The sequence below is a fragment of the Vespula vulgaris genome, chromosome 15 (genome assembly GCF_905475345.1).
Source record: "Vespula vulgaris chromosome 15, iyVesVulg1.1, whole genome shotgun sequence".
Taxonomy (NCBI): domain Eukaryota; kingdom Metazoa; phylum Arthropoda; class Insecta; order Hymenoptera; family Vespidae; genus Vespula; species Vespula vulgaris.
The window spans coordinates 2,172,587-2,194,029 of record NC_066600.1 but is presented as its reverse complement, the minus strand read 5'-3'; the positions used below and the strand labels follow the sequence as shown (position 1 = coordinate 2,194,029).

Here is a 21,443-nt window from a genome sequence, read left to right as displayed (position 1 = left end):
ATTATTTCAAAGCGAGCATTAACATAGTTAAAGAAGAAAACTATATGGAAATGTTTATCTTCAGGCTCGATGGATTTTAAAAAGTTACGCTTTTTATAATACTATTTACGCTTTATATAATAATATTAATTATTACATTATTACACATTATAATGAAATAATATAAATTTCAATGACTAAATATACCGTATACTCGTGCATGGACAAATTATTCCGTATAATTATATTTTCATTTAACTAATCGATCATTGCGATTAATAATTAAATATTTCAATTCATAAACAATCGAGGAAAAATGATATTTATAATATTTTTATAATTTTAACTTCCATCATATTGCAGTACCGTAACAATCAAAGGTACCTTTTTGTTTGTTGCATCAGAAGCTTTAGAACCTCATGGTCTTTCAACGTATCGATGTGTAATACTAGTACGAATGCGGCTTTTGTTATATAGCTTACAGATCGCAAGTAAAGTTGCGAAACGACAGAAGTATACACGTGTTTGTTACAACAAACAATCGATTAGAAACTTTACATTTACCGGAAGATTAACCGATTTTAGTAATTGGGGTTCTAAGAAAAAACATAGAAAAGTGAAATTACACATTGCACCAGATATGACAGATCCGAAAGTCGAAGAAGTTCTAGCACCGCTTCGTGCGAGTGTCAAGGAACAGGTATTCCATATGGATATTTTTTCTAATCATTGTATTGTAACAAAAAATTCAGATTCATGTAATAAAGTCAAGTCAATGTTTTCCCTGTTTAAATTGAAATTATAATTACATATGGCTTTTTTAAATTTTAGGGTGATCTTGTACGTAAATTAAAAGCTGATGGAGCACCAGAATTAGATGTTAAAAAAGCAGTGGCAGAACTGAAACTTCGTAAGAAGTTGTTAGAGGATAAAGAAATGTCGCTTGTATCTGATATTATAACATTTGATAGGTCAAGAATGGAGGATCTATTGAAACGTAGATTTTATTTAGATCAGTCTTTTGCTATTTATGGTGGAGTTACTGGACAATTTGATTTTGGTCCCATGGGCTGTGCTATGAAGACAAATTTAATAAATGCATGGAGAAACTTTTTTGTATTAGAAGAACAAATGTTAGAAGTAGATTGTTCTATTTTAACACCTGAACCAGTATTGAAAGCATCTGGGCATGTTGAAAGATTTGCAGATCTTATGGTAAAAGATGTAAAAACTGGAGAATGTTTTAGATTGGATCATTTAATTAAAGCACATTTAGAAAAAGTAGCTAGTGACAAGAAGACTAATGAGAATACACGTGCAGAATGTAAAGATATTATAATCAAGTTAGATGGAATGACTAAAGATGAAATGGCTGAAATAATGAATAAATACAATATGAAATCTCCAATTTCTAACAATGATTTAACTGAACCAATTGAATTTAATTTAATGTTTGGAACTCAAATTGGTCCTTCAGGATTAGTAAAAGGTTATTTAAGACCCGAAACTGCTCAAGGAATTTTTGTGAATTTTAAAAGATTATTTGCATTTAATCAAGAAAAATTGCCATTTGCTGCTGCACAAATTGGGAATGCTTTTAGAAATGAAATATCACCAAGATCAGGTCTTATTAGAGTCAGAGAATTTACCATGGCAGAAATTGAACACTTTTGTGACCCTACAGATAAGAGACATCCTAAATTTGAAACAGTTAAGGATATAAGTATGTTATTATATTCAGCATGTAATCAGATGGATGGAAAAAGCGCACAATCTATTACTATAGGAGAAGCAGTGTCTACTGGTCTTGTAGCAAATGAAACATTAGGATATTTTATGGCTAGGATTTACTTGTTTTTATTAAAGATTGGTATTGATGAAAAAAGATTACGTTTTCGACAACACATGGGTAATGAAATGGCTCATTATGCTTGTGATTGCTGGGATGCAGAATGTCTCACATCTTATGGATGGATAGAATGTGTAGGTTGTGCAGATCGATCTGCATATGATCTTACACAGCATACTAAAGCTACAGGAGTTAAATTAGTAGCAGAAAAGAAGTTACCATCTCCAAAAACTGTAGATGTTTGTGAAGTGGTACCTAACAAAGTTCTTATTGGTAAAACATTTAAAAAAGATAGTAAAACTGTCCAAGATACATTGGCTAATTTAGAAATAAATGATATTGAAAATTTAGAAAAAGATATTAATGACAAAGGTGAAAGTGAATTAAAACTTTCTAATGATTCCTCTGTAAAAATTATAAGAGATATGATAGAAGTAAAAAGATATCAAAAGACTGTTCATGTTGAAGAAATTGTGCCTTCAGTAATAGAACCATCTTTTGGTATCGGCCGTATCATGTACGCTCTTTTCGAACATAATTTTAGAGCAAGAGAAGAAGATGAAAAACGAACGTATTTCAGTTTACCACCGATTATTGCACCACTAAAGTGTTCAGTATTACCTTTGAGTGGACACGATGACTTTGTACCATTTGTGAAGGAATTGTGTATGTATAAAATAGATTTCAAGTATTACATATAAGTACCAGAAAATTGTTTTCAATCTATAATACAAATTTTAGCTCAAAATCTTACTAAAGCTGATGTATCACACAAGGTGGATGATTCTTCTGGTAGTATTGGTCGTAGATACGCTCGCACAGATGAGATTGCAATACCATTTGGTATAACTATAGATTTTGATACTTTAAAAGAACCACACAGTGCTACTCTTAGAGAAAGAGATAGTACTGGACAAGTTAGAATAATGGTATAGTGTATATTATTTAAAATATATTTTTAAATTAATTTATATAGTACTATTTATATAGTATTTTCTATATTTATAAAATGTTTTTTATAATTTTAGTTGGCAGAACTTCCTAATATAATTAGGGATCTCTCATATGGAAAGATCACTTGGGCAGAAGTTGAAGCAAAATATCCTAAATTTGAACAACAAGAATCTACTACTGCGTAAATACAATGAGAATGCTCTAAACAATAATTTATTTGCAAACTATATTTAATTGACCAAACAATTGTGCTATAAGATCTGAAAAAATGTAAGATCTTGTACATATTAAATCTAAACTGTGAATATCTGCATTTTCATACAAATTTTGTTTAAAGATATTTAAAAATAGCATTTACTTTTATAATGTTTTAGATAAATCACAATATTAATAATAAATAATTATATCTGCAAATTTATATGTTTGTTTGTTTGTTTTTCTTTTATATATATATAACCCATATTTAATTTGAAGCAAATAATTTCATTAAGACTTGCAGAAATCAATTTCGAACGTAACATTCAATTCAGAAAAATCTTTTTTAAAACATATTAATAAATATTCAACCCCTTTAACGAAATTATTGTTATTTACGTCATCGTGTATAATTTTTTGTAAATGTATATTAACACAATTAACATCTGAAAAATGTAAAAATATGATATTCTACTTACAAGATCTTGAGTGATAAGAAGGCATGTTTAGAAAGTACACAATATTTTTTGCAAAATGAAAATATAATGTTGCAGACACTTACTACACTTTCCAGCTCGCACTTGACAACACATAGCACATAAAGTTGCAAGCATCCGAATTTCCCCCCTAAATTCAAAAGTTCGTAATGCTGGTAATCGTAGGAAAAGATTCTTCAATGGGAGATCTAAATTATCTCGTTGATGCCACAATTGTAAGTTCAGAAATACTAAACAATTGTATTAAATATATATGTTATAAAAAAATAACTTGTAAATTCATTATAGCTATGAACATCACAATTTGAACAAAATCGTAATATTGGAACTAGATGGCGTGACAAGATCTTACAAATACAAATTTGAATTATTTACGCAGGAAATGAATTCACATGTAAACAATAAATAAACAATTTCGCGTAAATATATTAAAATACATTACCAAGAGTTTCTGAATACCAAGTGTAGAGAGTTTTAATCGTGCAATCAAGAAACCAAGGTTGTCGAAATCGTAAATCGATGTCACTGGAAAGTGCAAATGTGTGCATTGGTGTGTGGCGGGAAAAGAACATTTTGTGTCTGTCGTACTCCGGTAAACCAACTGTAAATCATGATTATTTCTATTGTATTCTGAAACAAAACAAAAACAAATGATATTGAAGTATGTGTTCGTTACTGAAAACACATTGAACTTTTAAACCAGGTGCCCAAAGACGTGCTTCCATCCATGCTACATCAGGTATTCTATAACCACCAACACCATCATCGGGATTAACCTCATTTGGAATTTCTTCTTCTAAGCACAACAATTGCAACCATTGCCATTTAGATCCTAAAACCCTATTGTCGAGGAAATAACTAAATAATTTAGATTTATTCATCAAGAACTTCATAAAAAATTTGTGAAATTAATGTTTAAAAAAAATTGATAAATTTGAACTTCTTGTTTATCTTTTATTTCAATGAAGATAAAACATTTTACTTTGCGAGATTAACAAGGAGATCTCCTGTAGGTGTTGCTATATATGCATAATTCACGGATAAAGTATTTAAAGATTCTAAACACCCGATCAGACGAAACCAATCGCATTTCTTAGAAATCTTGTCTGTATACAAGCCTGATCCCGTGACATTTCGAATATCAACTAGTAGAGGTCCTTCTTTTCTTTTAAAAGCACGCCAACAATATAAATACTTCATAGTTTTACGAGAATTATATAAAGCTGAAAGCAATCGTATGCCCTCTATTCTTGTCAATGATAAGTTTTCCAGACAAAGAGTTTCTAATGTGTTCTGTTTACTGTACAAAAAATTGACACATACAAACATATACATTATTATGATTAAACTTTTATAATTATATTTGTAATATTTATTATTTGTATTTACAATATACTTTCTTCCAAATTATCAATCAGTTTCTTTCGAGCAATGATATCTAACGTGTTTAACTTAACTAGTTGTTCACAAATCATCGTGTTCTTCGATTATATATCGTAATTGCAAGGCAAATAAATATGTCATTCTATTTTTATAACTTCCAAGATTCCTTAATTGGTAGAATTTTCTTTTTTTCTTTTGAATGCTCCGCCATGATATTAATCTGTTAGCGAATAATGGACGAGTTTAGCGAAGCATATGTTTTCATTGGTTGTTGTAAATGACAGCGCTATCTGTACGTTTTTTTAGTTATTACAATAAATTTCGATTCTATTTCTTAACCTCTTTTATCATAGACTTCAATTAGTTCAACTATATTCACACCGGTAATTTTCTCGAAGTGTTAGTAGCAGTTTTTGGTAAGGGAGTGATTTGTTTCTGTGAATACAAAAGAGATATTTGAAAAATGGCAGCAATTAGTTTATTAAATCCAAAAGCCGAATTCGCCAGAGCAGCGCAAGCACTGGCTGTAAATATATCTGCTGCAAAAGGTATCCAAGAAGTCATGAGGACTAACTTAGGGCCCAAAGGAACCATGAAAATGTATGCGTCTATTCTATCACGTGCTTATTTTGTTATTTTACATATTATTTATATGATATTTAAATAATTTCGATTAAAAAATTAATAGGCAGTTGTAGTCTTAATAAACTATGTAACATAGATTTTAAATGTATAGACATATAGAATTTTTCATTAATTTCCCTTATATGGTCATGATAGTGTCTTAGTCATTACAAAAGTAACCTAAGATATAACGATAATTATATATTTTTTTTGAGAATGTATAAGAAAGAAATATTATTAAATTAATATTATTGCTATTGTAAGTTTATATGTTAATATCTAAGTGTTTTAATCATTTAGGTTGGTATCTGGAGCTGGAGATATAAAAATAACTAAAGATGGAAATGTATTACTTCATGAAATGCAGATTCAACACCCAACAGCATCTTTAATTGCAAGAGCATCAACTGCTCAAGATGATATAACTGGAGATGGTACAACTAGTACTGTATTAGTTATAGGAGAACTTCTTAAACAAGCAGACCTTTACATCTCAGAAGGCTTACATCCAAGAGTGTTAACAGAAGGCTTTGAATTAGCTCGTGCTAAAACATTAGAGATTTTAGATTCATTAAAAATCCCAATTACTGTTACCAGGGAAAATCTTTTAGAAATAGCAAGGACATCACTTAGAACAAAAGTCCATCCTACTATAGCAGATAAATTGACAGGAATTTGTGTAGATGCAGTATTAGCTATCAGGCAGGAAGGAAAAGAAATTGATTTACATATGGTAGAATTAATGGAAATGCAGCATAGGACTGCTATTGATACTACTTTAATTCGTGGTATTGTGACAGATCATGGTTGCAGACATCCAGATATGCCTAAAAGAGTAGAAAATGCATATATTCTTACATGTAATGTCAGTTTAGAATATGAAAAAAGTGAAGTAAGTAAATAAAATGGTGAATATAGAATTTTTATATCTTTAACAATTATATATAATTATTAATATTATAGGTAAACAGTGGATTCTTCTATAAAACAGCTGAAGAAAGAGAAAAACTAGTTGCAGCAGAAAGACACTTCATAGATAATCGTGTTAAAAAAATAATTGAGTTGAAGAAGAAGTTGTGTGATGGAACAAATAAGTCATTTGTTATAATAAATCAAAAGGGTATAGATCCACCATCTTTAGATATGCTTGCAAAAGAAAATATTATGGCTTTACGTCGTGCTAAACGTAGGAATATGGAACGTTTAGCACTTGCATGTGGTGGAATAGCTATGAATTCTGTAGATGACTTGCAGGAGGAACAACTTGGCTGGGCTGGCTTAGTTTATGAACATGTTCTGGTAATTTACTAATAATATTTCTAAATATTTATTAAATACTAAGGGGTATACCTAACAATGAATTTATTTCAGGGAGAAACTAAATACACGTTTATAGAAGATTGTAAAAACCCAAATTCTGTCACAATTCTTCTGAAGGTAAATTTATATTTGTTTATAAAAAATTTCTATATTAATAATGTATAATTGTGTCTTGATATAGGGACCAAATAAATACACACTAGAACAATTGAAGGATGCTGTAAGAGATGGATTAAGGGCTATAAAAAATGCTATTGATGATCAAGCTATTATACCTGGAGCTGGTGCTTTTGAAGTAGCTGCTTGTCAAGCACTTCAACAATATAAAGAGAAAGTAAAAGGAAAGCAACGTTTAGGAGTACAGGCTTATGCTGAAGCTTTACTCATTATTCCAAAAACCCTTGGTATATTATATGAAAAACTTCGTCTTCTTATGTATTATATTATATTAAAAAATTAATATATTTTTATATTTTTATATTGTTAGCTATTAACAGTGGTTTTGATTCTCAAGACACAATTGTAAAATTATTGGAAGAAAGTTCTACTCTAGGAGAAGCAGTTGGTTTAGATGTGACTACTGGAGAGGCTCTAAAACCAGTTGATGTTGGAATTTTTGATAATTATGTTGTGAAAAAACAAATAATTAATTCATGGTAATAGATCAAAATTAATATACTACAAAATATAGCTAGTTTAAATTAAATCAAAACAATTAAATACTTATATGACACATTATTTCTTTTTTTTTTACAGCACCATTATTGCAAGTAATCTTCTACTTGTTGATGAAATAATGAGAGCTGGATTATCTTCTTTGAAAGGTTGATAATCTACCAGTGACTTCATAAATTGATTTCCAGCATTAATATAATTATTCCATATTTTAGGTTAATTTGGTTCATCATAATGCTTTTTATACAATTTACAGCGATTAATGTATTGTAAACATTTGGCTTGTCACGTAAACTAATATATATTCAAGTAGAAAAATACAACTCGTTTTTTCTATGTTCTGCTTTTTTCGTATGTTATATAATTACACGTATTTGAATATTATAACATGAGTGAAAGAAAATTACATTGTTCTAATAAAAAGTCATTTTTTATAACATTTATATATATATATATTATATACAATTAATATTTCAGTATATGCTATTGTAAATGAAAATTATTTTTTCATTAGTAACTGAAAACAAGTTCCAAAAGTACTTAAAGATGTAGGTATATTTTTTGCCATACTTATTACACTTAAAGCATGCATCACATGTTTTTGTTCCATTAATTTTTCTACAAGTACTGCTGTATTTTCTTCAATATATGGCAAAGATCGTTTTATAAAAATATGTTTAATTATTTGTTTGTATATCTCATGATCTGGCTCAAAATAAGAAGTTAAGTTTTTTAAAAAGATTTCTTTTAGCGTTATTAATGAGAGCTTCATCTAAAAAAAGAAATTTAGTTACATAGATTATAAATGTAATTTTTTAATTGGTAATTAAAACAAACCTTTTTCTCTTTTTGAAGTATATCTACTGCCTCTTTATGAAATATTGGGTCATTTGTACAAAGACGTATATGAAGACTGTGATCTAGAGGAATGTTATCAAGTTCCTGTTTTAGAAATTCCCTGAGTATCTAAAAAAAAAAAAGTATTAATTATGCAAAAAATAAATTAACTGATACAATACAATGAATCAAATTAAACTCACATTTGTTTCAGATATCATTGTAATGAGATCTTTATACTCTTGTAATACTTGATCTTCATATTGGGCAGTATCTTCGGCTATGATACACGTACGAACTATTTTAATCATTTGTAATATAGGGTGTATATTAACTGTAGTAAATTCAGACTTATTAAAAGCTGGCCACGTCGATAAAATATTCTTAACTTGTTTGTAATCTTGCATATTTTTTATTTCTGTGTACATTTTCGTGAAAACTTTAAAACGATCTTCTTCCGTATAAATTTTATCTTCACCTGTAATTTCTCTTTGTGTGATACTATTTACAGTTTCATCTAGATCAGCATCAGAAAAATTGCTCCAATCATCTGTCCATTCATCATCTTTATAATCAAATAATGTAGATGATACTTCATCTTTCATTGAATCTGAACTTAATGTTGTTACTCCATTATTATACTCTATATTTGTTTGTTTGCTTATACTTTTGCTATGTTCAGGAACATTAAATTTTTCATCATTCATATCTTCATCAGAATTTGTTGACAGCAATCTTGTTAGTTTGTTATCATTCATTAAATAGGATTTACAGTGCAATAATGCCTTTTGTATGTCACATTCATCACAATTTGTTGCAAGTGTTAGTGCCTTGCTTATTAAACATAATGGATCATACATGTATAATTTTTCAGTATTATTACATAATTGTTTATGAAGTTCTAAAGAATAGTAATATATAACTGTTTCTATGCATAATTCATTTCTTGGTAAATTCATAAAAATAGATAGAATATCTGACATATAAGTTTTATTTAGACTCAGCAAGTATGCTACACTTAGCAACCAATCTTCATGAATAGTATGTTTTGCACATTCTAAAAGCACTAATAAAATAAAAAAAGTACATTAGATATAATAAAATTAATTTTTTTTTTTATACTATTGTATAATACTTACAATGATTAATATCATTTACTTCATGGCCATAACAAGAAGCTTCAGTCAATAAACTTATTCTCAATAATGCTCTACATAATTTTAATTTAGTATTTTGAACTTCTAACATAGAATAATTTACGTATTTTGTATCAAGATTACTGGTTCTCTCATTTGTATGTAAAGTTTCATAAAAACAAGAGAAACTTTGAATATTTGTATTTTCATGCTCATTACTTTCATTTTCATTTTGCGTTTCTTTTTGTAATGAATTACTGAAACTAAATTTTAATCTTGATTTCCAAAAATCTGTATTCCCTATATTCTTGATTAATCCATATGTTGAATTTTTCATAATGTTTGCAGAAGTTTTTACAATTTCTGTTGATGTTTCAAATACCTTAGGAATAAATTCTTTTTTTTCTACTTGAGGCTAAAATGCAATAAAATAATAATTTTTATATTATATATACCTTTTTTTAATGAGTTGTATATTTTTTATAAATGTTAATTCATTCAACTTACTGTAGTCATAGCATCTATAAATTCATCTTCACTTTCAATCTCATCAAGATCTTCAGATATATCATTGGGCATCCACAATTGTAAATTTTCATGCAATATTTGCACTTCAATTAAATGCACGCATTCCAAAGCTTTGATTAATATATCATTAGGTCCATTATTTATAGCAAACCATAAACATTTCTTACGAGTTTGTAAATCTCGAAAATTTTCAGAACATCCTAGTTCAAATACCACTGTCCATATAGGAATATAATTAATTTGCATCAGTTGTTGGCAAGTAGATGCACAAGTGTTATAGTCGTGGACCTATAAATGAAATTTGTTTGTAACACATATGTTATAAACAGTGTAGAAAATCTCTTAATAATAAAATTGACCTGTAATGCTTTTTTCGCCACGAGTTCTAAAACTTTTCCTTCGCGCAATCTAGTACTATTTTTTTCAATATGTAGATAATTTGCTAACATTAATAATCGTTGACGACTTTTATAAGCATCTTCACGTTTATTTAAACAATCTTCTATTAATTTTAATTTATCTTGCGTGGATCTTACTTGAAGCGGTAGTATATCTACATTAAATTCGTTCAAAATTTGAAGTGAATTAATCAAATCATATTCTTCTCTAATAATATAATTATCATCAAGAATCAAGTGCAAGCAAGTCCTGAAATCATTAATGTATTTATTTAAAAAATATATAAATACCATTCCTATAATAAATTATTTTTATTATTATAGTAAAAATAAACGTTTACTTGGCTAATTCCATATTTGGATCAGTAAGGCTTTTGGAGCTGTTGAAATATTCTTTACTAGCTTCTATTATAAGATTGACAGCTTTATTGTATGAAACTTTCAATAAGGATTCCTCTTTTTTTCTTGTTTCTATCAATGTAACACAAGTTTGAATATTAGATTTATCTCCTGACATTAATCTAGCAGATACACAAATTTCAAAACATATTTCAATATCAATACATGTAAATAACATGCCACGAATTTCTAACATTTGATTCAATAATTGAGCCCATTGTTTTTCATCTGGATGTGGTATTCTGTAAAATTATAATAACAAATTATTCTTATCACATCTTAAAATTGATTATAGAAAACATAGTATACTTACGATTTGTTCAAACTTCTTGCCATTTGGTTTAATAGTAACTTCACATCTTCAGGATTGTTTTTATTATTATGCAAATAATTTATTGTTGTTTTAACTCCATATTTATTTAAAATTTTCATACCTTCGAGTTCTTTATCGAGTTCTTCAAACGAACTGTCATATTTTCCTTTACGATATTGATCTTTTGATATAGTATCTAAGATATATTTTGCTTTTTGATACATATTTAAATCATTACATGCATATATGCAATCTAAAGCTATGGTTACAACATCTTTCATTACTAACATTATATCTGTTTCACCAAATTGTTTTAAATATTCAAAAAATTTAACAGGTAATCTAAGGTCGTCCTTACTTATACAGACCAAGTAATTATGTAGTAAATTTTCTTCAGAATTTTTCTCCTTGAAATTTATAAAAAATAATTAGAACGTTAGAAAAAATATAATTTTAGAATAATGTTATTACATACAGAATACTTATTCCTTCTCTTTATAAATGGTAGTATAAGATTTTGTACATTATCAACAAAATTATTTTCTTCTGATCCTGTCATTAGTAATTTAATCTTTTCTAGATTATTTAATTTCTCTAATTTGTTCAATGACATATCATCCAGATAAACTTTATAAACTAGATCATCCAATGTTTCCAAATCTATTAACAAATCTTCTAAATTATTAATATTATGCAATTTTCCTATCCTGATTAATTCCAATGCATTGTCTACCATAAAACTAATTTTCTCAATTTCACATGCTCTACATCTATACCATTTTTGTAATAAGTTTGGTGTAAGTTGTGCATTTCTAAAAGCATAAATATTAATTGTTATTTGAATGTGTTTAATACATTTATATAAGTAAATGATCTTTATATATATATATATCCAATAATGGATCATACTTATATATATCCAATGATGGATCTGTTTCATAAAGTAATTGAGATTGATCATCCTCTATGAAGTTAATTACTTCATCAAAAATATTTCTCTCAGACCAATCCTTTTGACGTAATTCATATTGATCTGGTAAAAACAGTTGTCCTTCTAAATCACAATGTGGTAGCAGCTTTTGATAATTTGAAGGATTTAATGTTTCTGGGAAAAAACTTATGATAGCTAACCAATGTGGTAACAATATGTTACCATAATAAGCAAACATAATTTCTACTGCTCTACAGTCACTGTCTTTTGCAAATCTGTATATAATGAAATAAATATGTATATCAATTTACTTGGATTTTCAGGTAGAATGAATAGTAATAAATATAAAAAATATACCTAACAGCGTTTTCAATGATGGAAAGCTGTCTAAATTTTTCATAAAAATTTTTATCATATGGGAGAGAAGGTCCAAGAATAATTTCATAAGTAAGTAATTTATCTAAATGATTCAAAAGTGATCTTCTATATTTAATTAAGTCCTTTTGTGCTTCTGATAAGTTATTGACATCAATAGATTCAATGATTTTGTTTATTCTTTGAATCTGCAAATTTTTATAATATTCATAAATACTTATTCAGTTTTATATTTCTGCGTTTTATATAAAATGTACCTGCTTTAAATTACTTTCTTGATCCAATTTAGCTGTATCATCAACGGTATCAGCTAATACAAATTTTCCATCATCATATGTACCAATGGCTAATAATGTTTCTAAATTAGCACCTTTTAATCCAAAATTTAATAATTCTCTTGCAGCTTCAATTGTATCTGGTACACGAGTAACACATTCATTTAAAACCCAAGATCTCTTTGTAACTTTACTTAAATGTTCATGAATAGCATTTAATGATAACTTAGATTTTCGCCATTGTGTTTGATATACAAGATCTGTATCTAAATTATATGTATTAGCCAGTACTAAAGCCTCTTCATATTCCTAGAATATAAATAACCATATATAACATATTATGTATATATAATAAATATTTCATTTTTTTTCTTTATCATTCTAACATTAGAATTGTTATATTATATAAATACCTCAATATCTATTTTTCTAGTATATAATTCTTCAGGAGTAGTGCTTTTAAGTCCTAAAATTCTATAAGTTCTATATAAAACTTTTGAACGTTTTCTTTTTGGTTGAAATCTTTCCATATCAGTAATTGAATATAAAGTACTTTGTACTAATTCTGTAGTATAATTTAAAATAGTAATAGGTTCTAATTCATCACTTTCTTTTTCACTTTCTGATGATGCCTCTAAAAAAATAAATTTAAATAATTTTACTTCAAAAATTAATTATATAAAATTAAATGTGATATTAATAAGAAATATTAACCACCAACCTAAAAGTTGACCTTCAGTATTAGATTCTCTATTCCGTTTTTTACTTGTTACATAAGACTCACAATCTAAACATAAAAATCCACGACCTGGACCTAACTCACAAATTTGTGGTTGACCAGCTAAAAATTCTGGACTTGATCCCAATAGATTATTCAGATTTTTGGTTGAACATACTGAAATGGATCCTGTATATCTTGCTATGATAATAGCCTTTAAAAGAGATATACTTTATAAAATCATCTTATAAAATAGCCCATATATATAATTGCATATTGAATGAAAAACATTAAATATTACCTGGTTAGACCACCATCCTATATCTACAGGATGAAATTCTGTGAAACCAGATGGGAACTTTTTAAACTTTATAAGTCCTAATGGATTAGATATATTGAAACCTGGTTGTTCTTGCAATTTCCATTTATTTTGTAATATTAAATTTGGTAATCTCCAAAGTGATACAGATCCATCTGTATGTAAGCATATTAATGACTTATTGTTTGGAGATATTCGTATATTAAATATTATTGATTCTACTCGAAAATATAAAGTAGGTATAATATTCCACAGAGAAAATCTTGATTTAGTCTCAGTATTTTCATTAAAAGTAAATGATAATTGACAATATGGATAATCATTCAGCAATCTCCATGAAGTTAATCCAGTCTCTGATGCTGTAGACTAAGATAAAATAGATGAAATTTAACAAACATTTCATGCACGAATAATTTTTTATAGTTTAAACTTACTGTCAACTTTTTTGTGATTGCATTACCAGCAACATAAAATAAGGAATGTTTTTCATCATATGCAACTGCATTGACTCCATTTTTATAAAAGTTACAAAAAGAAAACTCATAGTTAAAACTAAAGCCATTGGATAAAGATACATGATAAGATTTTAAAAGGCCACTGTATGTAATTAATATAAATTCATAAGACCACTTTTCATTCTTTGTTCTTGGATCAAGAAATATTATAGATGCTATTGCATCTCCAGCTTCCAATATTTCTGGATTTGGTGATATTGTTTTTGGATTTATGTTAAAGATATTATTTCCTAATGAATTATAAAATGATATATATCCATTACTAGATGCTAAAACTAAAATTGTTCCATCTGGACTCCATATAAGTTTTCGCCATTGTGGGAAAGCATCTTTTGGAACTAAAAAATCAAGTATTATTAAGTTCTATATAAATTTCATTGATACTTCATATTCCATAAATATTACATAAATAAATATACCAGAAGCTTTGCCAATAATTGATTCATCTTTTGCTTTCCGTATTTCTATGACATTTTCTTGCAATACAGCCAACAAACGACCACAATCTCCTACTGCAATTTTCCATGGTAATGTAAGACTAATTTGCTGTGATATACTTTCTGGTAAAGAATATCTATTATTAAGATATCTCAATGCATTCTTTATAGTCCCAGTAGTTGGCAAAATAACAGTATCATTTTTACATTTCTAAAAGAATTATGCAGATAGGCATATCAGTAAAATATAATAACAAAATGTTGAGAATACAATAAATTCTTACTTACTATTAATTCTGGCTCCTGTTTTCGAATGAAGTATTCTAATAGTTCATAGAGAATTGGTTCATTTGAGAAATCATTTGTGTCTTCCATTTTACAAGTAAGAAAATAATCAAACACATTCTGTCAATTCCTCATAAACAAGAAATTGATCATCTGGAATTACTATTGCTGGATCTAGGTGGACAACGATGCACCAACTCAACCGATACGTGAGTCTTGAATTAGTCTCGAAGTTGTAGATGGTAGCACGTTATTTAAGGAACTAGAGCGTGGCATCTATATCATAAATGTCGGTATTGAACGCCATCTGTTTTTTAACATTTAATTGTTTAATTTGTGCTGTTAAGTTGGATATGCATCTTCTTGATATATATGCAACATAACCGTTTAACACGTGCATCTAATAGGATTAAAAGATGCAATAATTCTAATACAATATTCTACAAATTTTTTGTTAACAAATTGGTGATAGCATTTAAAATACTTTATAATTACATTGGATAGAGTATTTGAGAGACAAATCTAATGTAAGATAAGTAGTAGATAATGTAAAAAAATATTCTCTTAATTATTTCTTTTGCTTTATAATTCTTGTTTTTTTTTTTAGTAGTTATAAATATGTCTAATCATCCAAAAGTTATACTTGTAACTGGTGGGAGTGGATTAGTTGGTACAGCAATTAAAAAAATTATTGAGGAAGATAAAAGACCTGATGAAAAATGGATATTCGTTGGTTCAAAAGATGCAAATTTGTGGTATGTAACAATATTGCATTATTATTAAGATTTGAATATTCTTATAACAAGTATAATTGTTGCAGTGATAAAGTTAGTACTGTAGAATTATTTGATAAGCATAAACCTACACATGTCATACATTTAGCTGCTATGGTTGGTGGTCTTTTCCATAACATGGCTCATAATTTAGATTTTTTGGTAACTGATTTTATATTTTCAATATCATATTATAATTGTTCAACTATTAAAAATTAAATTATATCGTAATATTTATAGAGAAATAACATTCATATGAATGATAACATTCTACAAACTGCTCATGAGACTGGTGTTAATAAAGTTGTTTCGTGTCTTTCAACTTGCATATTTCCAGATAAGACTACATACCCTATTGATGAAACTATGGTAATTTGTATGTAATACAGCTTATTGTTTTTATGTATCTCATTCAATATTCTTATATAACAATAACATTTCAGATTCATAATGGCCCACCACATCCATCAAATTATGGTTATAGTTATGCAAAAAGATTAATAGATATTGCAAACAAAGGATACAATGAACAGTATGGTAGATTATATACAAGTGTTGTACCATGTAATGTATTTGGACCAAATGACAATTTTCATCCTAGTGCTAGTCATGTTATACCAGGTCTTATAAGAAGATTATATGATCTAATAGAAGATGGTAAAAAAATTAATCTAGGAATTAGTCTAAACATGCTTTTCAAAATGTACCTTATATAGATTTTTTATGTTTAACAGGAAATACAGAAGATAAAGTTTTCACAGTATTAGGCTCTGGCAAGCCTTTGAGACAATTTATTTATAGTTTGGATTTGGCAAAATTAATAATTTGGGTTCTCAGAGAATATAATTCTGTAGAGCCAATTATTTTATCAGGTAAATGCAGTTATTTATATCATATTACGTATTATTTTATATCTAATAAAAATGAATGCTTTTTCAGTTGATGAATCTCAAGAGATAACGATATCTGAAGTTGTTAATGCAATAGTAAAAGCTTTTAACTATAAAGGTTCAATTCGTAACGATGTTAGTGCTGCAGATGGTCAATATAAGAAGACAGCAAGTAACGCAAAATTACGAAGTTATTTGCCAGATTTTCAATTCACTCCATTTGATCAAGCAATTAAAGAGACGGTCGATTGGTATATAAAAAATCATGATCAAGCTAGGAATTAAATAAACAAACAAATAAGGCTTGATAACATAAGATATATGAATGATGCTGTACAAATTATAAATAAATAATGTACATAATTATACATAATTTGAACACTTTAAGGTAATAGATTCCAAATCTGCAGATGATTAGCTACTTAAAATATGTTAGGATATAACAAACAAATGAAAATAAATAAAAAATATTTTTTTATATAGTTTAGAATAACATAATTTAAAGTGATGTATCTTAAAATATTTTAAAGTATTATAACAATAAACGATTGAGAAGTTCATGTAGATTTTTTCTTTTTACTAATTTACAATGTTTAACTCTACTTTCATAACAATGCCATTGGTTCTATAGCTTGTCAGCAAAGAACCCTTCTTGACCGATTTTTGTAGTTACTCGTTAAAGTAAAGGGATAAACGATCATACGCGTGGCAAGACATTAGAGACCGTAACGTACAACGTGTTTGTATGAGCAATCTCTCAAGTGGTTAAGAAAGAAAGATAACTATGAAGATAAAGCTAGGATGTTGGAGACTACTCTTTTCCTTTAACTTTCTATTGTTTCATTGTTATTTATAGAAATAAATAATAGTTCTTTCCCTCAGGGAACCTACATCGGTAGGTACGGGCTTAGCGAACCCGGGGACCCGAGCTTTAGGAGGCAAATTTTTGTTCTCAATAGTAACTACACGCGAGTTAATATTCGTATCGTAGTATCAAATCAGTACAATTAAACGTAGCTCATTTTCACTTTGTTGTGATAGAATTTATTTACTTACTATAGAATACATCATTTCATTGATAAATCGGTCATAAAAGAACATCATTATTTTCATATAAGGTCAAACCACAAAGGAGACAATAATATCTTTCGAATAGTCTCTCTAGTAAATAGACCTAATAGCACAAACATTACATTCCAAAAAAACATCCAATCGGAACCTGAAGAAACTTGTTTGTATATCCAAGAATTTCTTTAGAAAAACATTGAAAGAAAATGTATTACAAACGAGCGCTGTCGGGGGTGACTCGTTCCCCACTACCTTACCATCACTCGTCTCTTCCCGAGTGTCATCGGGTACGTTCGCCGCATCGAAGATCGCCGCGGTTCGTCAGTCGCGCTTTAGCAGCCTTGCGCGATGTATCGCGGAATTTATAGGGGTAGGAAAGTTAATGCTAGTGGTAATGTGCTCGATGTGACAAAGGCGACGTGTTGTAAGATATGATACGGCACGTGGTGGTGCATTGTTTAATGTTGTTCTAGAAAAGAAAGAAAGAAAATAAAGAAGCTCTCGTAACTATTTTGCATCGTTTATTCGACCTTCGTTCTTTGTCGTTCAGTGTGGTGCTTCCTGTGCATTTTATTTCGAAGAAACGAAATGACTCGGACGCGTGTAAAAATTGGAAGAGGTTTACGGCCAAGGTAGCGCCGGCCTCGCGCGATCGTCAGCCGAAGGGAACAATTTCTTCGATGGTTCGTCGACGATCTCCGACCGAAGATGATTATTCGAAGAAAGATATTAGAAAAAAACGACGACGCGAGTAACACCGGCGTGCCTTCTTCCCTTCTTCGATTACTTCGTGCTGAAACGTCAATGATATTCGTCTGGCGAATTCTACCCCCTTCGTGATACAAGAGTAACGCGATTTACGCATTAAGACAGAAGAAAACAAAAGGGGACTAACTTCCCATATAAAAGAAAAGAATAATCTTACTGTCTACTCTCTTATCGAGTGTAAGTTGAACGATTTTGAAACGTAATGCTAATTTAATTAGATGTCTATCGATCGTCCGTGCGTGCGTGCCTGCGAAATGGCGGTGGAAAGGATCGGATAGGAAAGAACGTGCATATATATATATATATATATTCATAAATCGTTTCGTTGTGTCCTTTTCTCTTTCTACAATCCTTCCATTCTCTCGTTTTCACGCGAATCCGATTTACATGTCGTAGATTTATAATCACACACGTAATCGCGTGCCGACGCACGACCGCATGGCTTTTCAAGTATCTCCTTTCATCGTTATGTTTATACGTTTATGAATTCCGAACAATAGCGAGCTTTCCTTTAGAATTTTTTTTAAAGATTTCCTGTCGAGTTCAAAATCCGATCGAAGAAACGTAAGATGATATCATTTATTTTTTGAAACGATCTCTAATTTGTAAAAGCTAAAAGAGAGAAAAAGAGAGAATGATAAACGAGCGAGAGTATATCTCGGATGTATTTTGGCACCTCGACATTTCAACGTTTTCTCGATCTTCTAACATCGGAAGATACTCGATGCGTTGATCTGTAAAAGCTTCTAAAATATAGCACGAAGAAAATTACGTAATAACTTCTATCTATAATTATAACTTTATTAAGTGTATGTTTGTACGAGAAAATGATTATCTTCCACTCGAAATGTCTTTGATATAATCGTCTTTATATAAAAAAAAAATGTTTTCGTTTGTTCAATTCTCTCTCTCTCTTTTTTCATATCTATTCGTTTGCAACAAGTGCGCGTTCTATTTTCATTTTCCCCGATGTTCTGTTTTGCGTTACTCAAGTAATTATTAAGCACTAACTGTTTACGTTTATAACGTTTTACAATACGTGCCGGTGAAATATCCGATAAAGTATTGTTTAAAACATTAAACGTGTTTTGACGCTTTTTGAACTAATTAGATCAAATGTACCATGCCGGTAAGAAATCCTTTCGAAATCTCTTTTCAAAGTTAACACGTTCTATCTTTATTGGAACGATCTTTAAACTTTACCGAATGAAACGCAATATCAATTTCGATAAGTTTACTTTTCCCGAAAAATCTCTGAGAAAGTCCCCTTTCTGGAAGTTATTAAAGATTAGGGATTTTTCTTCTTTTTCGAACGAATAAAAGAACGAAATAAAGAAGATTCTAGGATTCTATTATTGAATGCTTTCTATAGTAATTCGCTTGGTATTCACGAAGGGTCGTTGTTCGAGTTTCTGACAGACCACGTTCCTCAACTCCCTAGAAACTTCTCAACTTTCTATCTCACGCTTTTTAGACTTCTATACTTTACCGACTTATCTTAAATAATATACATATTATCGTCTTTCTATTTGCTAATACGATTACTCGAATATTAACAGAATCGATAATTAAATTTTATGTAAATTCGAGTTGCAAAAGATTAATCGATATTACGTAAGACTTTTCAAGTTTGGTTCGTAGATAAAAAAAAAAAGAAGGGTAAACCACGATGGCTGTTCCATTTATCATACAACGGTCAGTGGAACGTGCGAGTCCCGATAAGTGGATAATCCGTGTAATAGGATTTCGCTTCTTGTTTCCATCGCTGACAGATCTGGAGGGATAGTTATTTCGATAAAATATTTCGCGAATCCACAGGTTTAAGAGTTCATACTCGTAACAGTATTTATGTAATCAGTTGGAACAGTACCGTGTGAAATATATATATTTGACGGATAAGCTTTAAGGAGAATAAAAGAAAAATATAAAAGGATTATATAGAATAGTCTTTGATCGACGCGATACATCGTTTTCTTTATGCTTTCAACTACGTTTTAGCTTCAAGTTGCAATTTCGTGAAAGGTGTTTCGTGTTTCTCGTGGAACGACAAAGGATGGACGAGAAAATCGTCGGTAGAAGGAATCGTCGTACCGCTCGTTATGTTCTTGGTGGTGCGCGACGGCGTGCTCGTCGACGAAGTCATCGACGAAGTCATCGACGAAGAGGCTCCTCCGAGCTTGAATTACTCGAGGACAAGCTGTCCTCTTCTTTCTTATCTTCAGTATCTCATTTTATACTCTTCTTCGTTGGATCTTCGAGGAAACGTCGAAGGAAGGAAGAAGAATTATCCTCGTCGTTATCCTTCAAGTTCGTCGGCTATTTAGGAGCCCTTCTATCAGGAGGGTCCGTGTGATTGAATGGAAACCGAAGTGAGTAAAAAGAGGAGCCGATATGCCTGGCATCGTGGTATTCCGACGACGGTGGAGCGTCGGCAGCGACGATCTCGTTGTACCTGGTGCCTTCCTCTTCATTTTGCATCTTATATGGTAAGTTATAGATTAATCACTCTAAATTTGATTCATCGATATCTCTTATATTCTCCCCTTACGATCATTTCTATGAACTCTAAAAGCATTCGTTTTGTTTTTTCAAGGATTTCATTGTTCAGAAAATAAATTTGTCCATATAACGTTTGTTTGATTTATAATGTACGACGTCGACTCACGCCCACAAAAAATTCGGAATTTAAAAGCTATTTGTTCGGGTTTGGCCAGAGAATGTCATCGAACGATTTAATCGAAGTATATATGAGTTTTTTTTTTTTTTGGCGCAGAATATTAGCTCCAAATCATACATCTCAACCAGCCCATTTTTTACTCGCGCAAAACGTCAATTCATACCGGCTTCTTACTTTTTTTTTTTTCATATAATACGTAGGACAGCGTCGAAACTTTTCAAGCACGTATACGATCTGCGGGAGAAGGTAACGCTAAATTGCTAGAGGCAAAGATACCTAAGTTGCTTCTTGACCTAGTATGTTTCCCATCTACATTGTTTAGACC

The 21,443-nt window shown here is 29.6% G+C and overlaps 6 protein-coding genes across 13 annotated transcripts in view; 4 read left to right on the top strand and 2 right to left on the bottom strand.

Annotated features, from left to right (window-relative positions):
- Positions 1-301: 301 nt before the first annotated feature.
- On the top strand, positions 302-3,200 carry LOC127069456 (glycine--tRNA ligase). The gene is made up of 4 exons (XM_051006508.1): positions 302-679; positions 811-2,494; positions 2,570-2,757; positions 2,857-3,200. The coding sequence occupies exons 1-4, from the start codon at positions 437-439 to the stop codon at positions 2,965-2,967; spliced, it is 2,226 nt and encodes a 741-aa protein (XP_050862465.1). The 5' UTR covers positions 302-436; the 3' UTR covers positions 2,968-3,200.
- A 49-nt stretch (positions 3,201-3,249) lies between these two features.
- LOC127069468 (uncharacterized) lies at positions 3,250-5,044 on the bottom strand. Its single transcript, XM_051006542.1, has 6 exons — positions 4,864-5,044; positions 4,457-4,774; positions 4,151-4,314; positions 3,917-4,075; positions 3,540-3,704; positions 3,250-3,423 (listed from the first exon to the last, which is right to left on the bottom strand). The coding sequence occupies exons 1-6, from the start codon at positions 4,947-4,949 to the stop codon at positions 3,269-3,271; spliced, it is 1,047 nt and encodes a 348-aa protein (XP_050862499.1). The 5' UTR covers positions 4,950-5,044; the 3' UTR covers positions 3,250-3,268.
- A 182-nt stretch (positions 5,045-5,226) lies between these two features.
- On the top strand, positions 5,227-7,799 carry LOC127069463 (T-complex protein 1 subunit zeta). The gene is made up of 7 exons (XM_051006533.1): positions 5,227-5,457; positions 5,782-6,373; positions 6,445-6,780; positions 6,853-6,918; positions 6,983-7,205; positions 7,289-7,457; positions 7,558-7,799. Exons 1-7 carry the CDS (start codon positions 5,321-5,323, stop codon positions 7,628-7,630), a joined length of 1,596 nt encoding a protein of 531 aa, XP_050862490.1. The 5' UTR covers positions 5,227-5,320; the 3' UTR covers positions 7,631-7,799.
- An 88-nt stretch (positions 7,800-7,887) lies between these two features.
- On the bottom strand, positions 7,888-15,184 carry LOC127069441 (NBAS subunit of NRZ tethering complex-like). The gene is made up of 18 exons (XM_051006469.1): positions 14,946-15,184; positions 14,640-14,868; positions 14,140-14,558; positions 13,688-14,071; positions 13,390-13,600; positions 13,082-13,302; positions 12,651-12,977; positions 12,376-12,581; positions 11,997-12,293; positions 11,563-11,899; positions 11,088-11,494; positions 10,717-11,016; positions 10,337-10,625; positions 9,957-10,265; positions 9,453-9,864; positions 8,517-9,379; positions 8,314-8,442; positions 7,888-8,248 (listed from the first exon to the last, which is right to left on the bottom strand). Exons 1-18 carry the CDS (start codon positions 15,030-15,032, stop codon positions 7,976-7,978), a joined length of 5,700 nt encoding a protein of 1,899 aa, XP_050862426.1. The 5' UTR covers positions 15,033-15,184; the 3' UTR covers positions 7,888-7,975.
- A 90-nt stretch (positions 15,185-15,274) lies between these two features.
- Positions 15,275-17,169, top strand: LOC127069472 (probable GDP-L-fucose synthase). 2 transcript variants are annotated; one of them, XM_051006555.1, is made up of 7 exons: positions 15,275-15,469; positions 15,553-15,697; positions 15,763-15,877; positions 15,956-16,084; positions 16,159-16,372; positions 16,450-16,587; positions 16,655-17,169. In XM_051006555.1, the coding sequence occupies exons 2-7, from the start codon at positions 15,561-15,563 to the stop codon at positions 16,888-16,890; spliced, it is 969 nt and encodes a 322-aa protein (XP_050862512.1). In that variant the 5' UTR covers positions 15,275-15,469; positions 15,553-15,560; the 3' UTR covers positions 16,891-17,169. The 2 variants fall into 2 exon arrangements, with proteins under 2 accessions (XP_050862512.1, XP_050862511.1); XM_051006554.1 differs by having other exon boundaries at positions 15,276-15,469; positions 15,550-15,697.
- A 317-nt stretch (positions 17,170-17,486) lies between these two features.
- LOC127069444 (diacylglycerol lipase-alpha) overlaps positions 17,487-21,443 on the top strand; it is a 31,022-nt gene continuing 27,065 nt past the window's right edge. For 4 of the 7 annotated variants that reach the window (XR_007783548.1, XR_007783547.1, XM_051006475.1 and 1 more), the window contains exons 1-2: positions 17,488-18,618; positions 20,440-20,927. Coding sequence is in view for 4 of the 7 variants with exons in the window: in XM_051006475.1 (XP_050862432.1) it covers positions 20,833-20,927 (95 nt within the window). In the remaining 3 variants the exon portion in view is untranslated. Of the gene's footprint in view, positions 18,619-20,070; positions 20,928-21,443 lie in introns of those variants that run through there. The other 3 variants (XM_051006477.1, XM_051006478.1, XM_051006476.1) reach the window with 3 other exon arrangements.

Coding starts and splice junctions, on each gene's coding strand:
- LOC127069456 (XM_051006508.1), top strand. CDS start 437: ATGCGGCTTTTGTTATATAGCTTACAGATCGCAAGTAAAGTTGCGAAA. Junction 2,495..2,569: donor ACCATTTGTGAAGGAATTGT/GTATGTATAAAA, acceptor TACAAATTTTAG/CTCAAAATCTTACTAAAGCT. Junction 2,758..2,856: donor CTGGACAAGTTAGAATAATG/GTATAGTGTATA, acceptor TTATAATTTTAG/TTGGCAGAACTTCCTAATAT.
- LOC127069468 (XM_051006542.1), bottom strand. CDS start 4,949: ATGATTTGTGAACAACTAGTTAAGTTAAACACGTTAGATATCATTGCT. Junction 4,775..4,863: donor AATTTGGAAGAAAGTATATT/GTAAATACAAAT, acceptor TTTTTTGTACAG/TAAACAGAACACATTAGAAA. Junction 3,424..3,539: donor AGTGCGAGCTGGAAAGTGTA/GTAAGTGTCTGC, acceptor TACATTTTTCAG/ATGTTAATTGTGTTAATATA.
- LOC127069463 (XM_051006533.1), top strand. CDS start 5,321: ATGGCAGCAATTAGTTTATTAAATCCAAAAGCCGAATTCGCCAGAGCA. Junction 6,374..6,444: donor TAGAATATGAAAAAAGTGAA/GTAAGTAAATAA, acceptor TTAATATTATAG/GTAAACAGTGGATTCTTCTA. Junction 6,781..6,852: donor TAGTTTATGAACATGTTCTG/GTAATTTACTAA, acceptor AATTTATTTCAG/GGAGAAACTAAATACACGTT.
- LOC127069441 (XM_051006469.1), bottom strand. CDS start 15,032: ATGGAAGACACAAATGATTTCTCAAATGAACCAATTCTCTATGAACTA. Junction 12,294..12,375: donor ATCATTGAAAACGCTGTTAG/GTATATTTTTTA, acceptor CATTATATACAG/ATTTGCAAAAGACAGTGACT. Junction 9,865..9,956: donor TTATAGATGCTATGACTACA/GTAAGTTGAATG, acceptor ATTGCATTTTAG/CCTCAAGTAGAAAAAAAAGA.
- LOC127069472 (XM_051006555.1), top strand. CDS start 15,561: ATGTCTAATCATCCAAAAGTTATACTTGTAACTGGTGGGAGTGGATTA. Junction 15,698..15,762: donor TCAAAAGATGCAAATTTGTG/GTATGTAACAAT, acceptor TAATTGTTGCAG/TGATAAAGTTAGTACTGTAG. Junction 16,588..16,654: donor AGAGCCAATTATTTTATCAG/GTAAATGCAGTT, acceptor ATGCTTTTTCAG/TTGATGAATCTCAAGAGATA.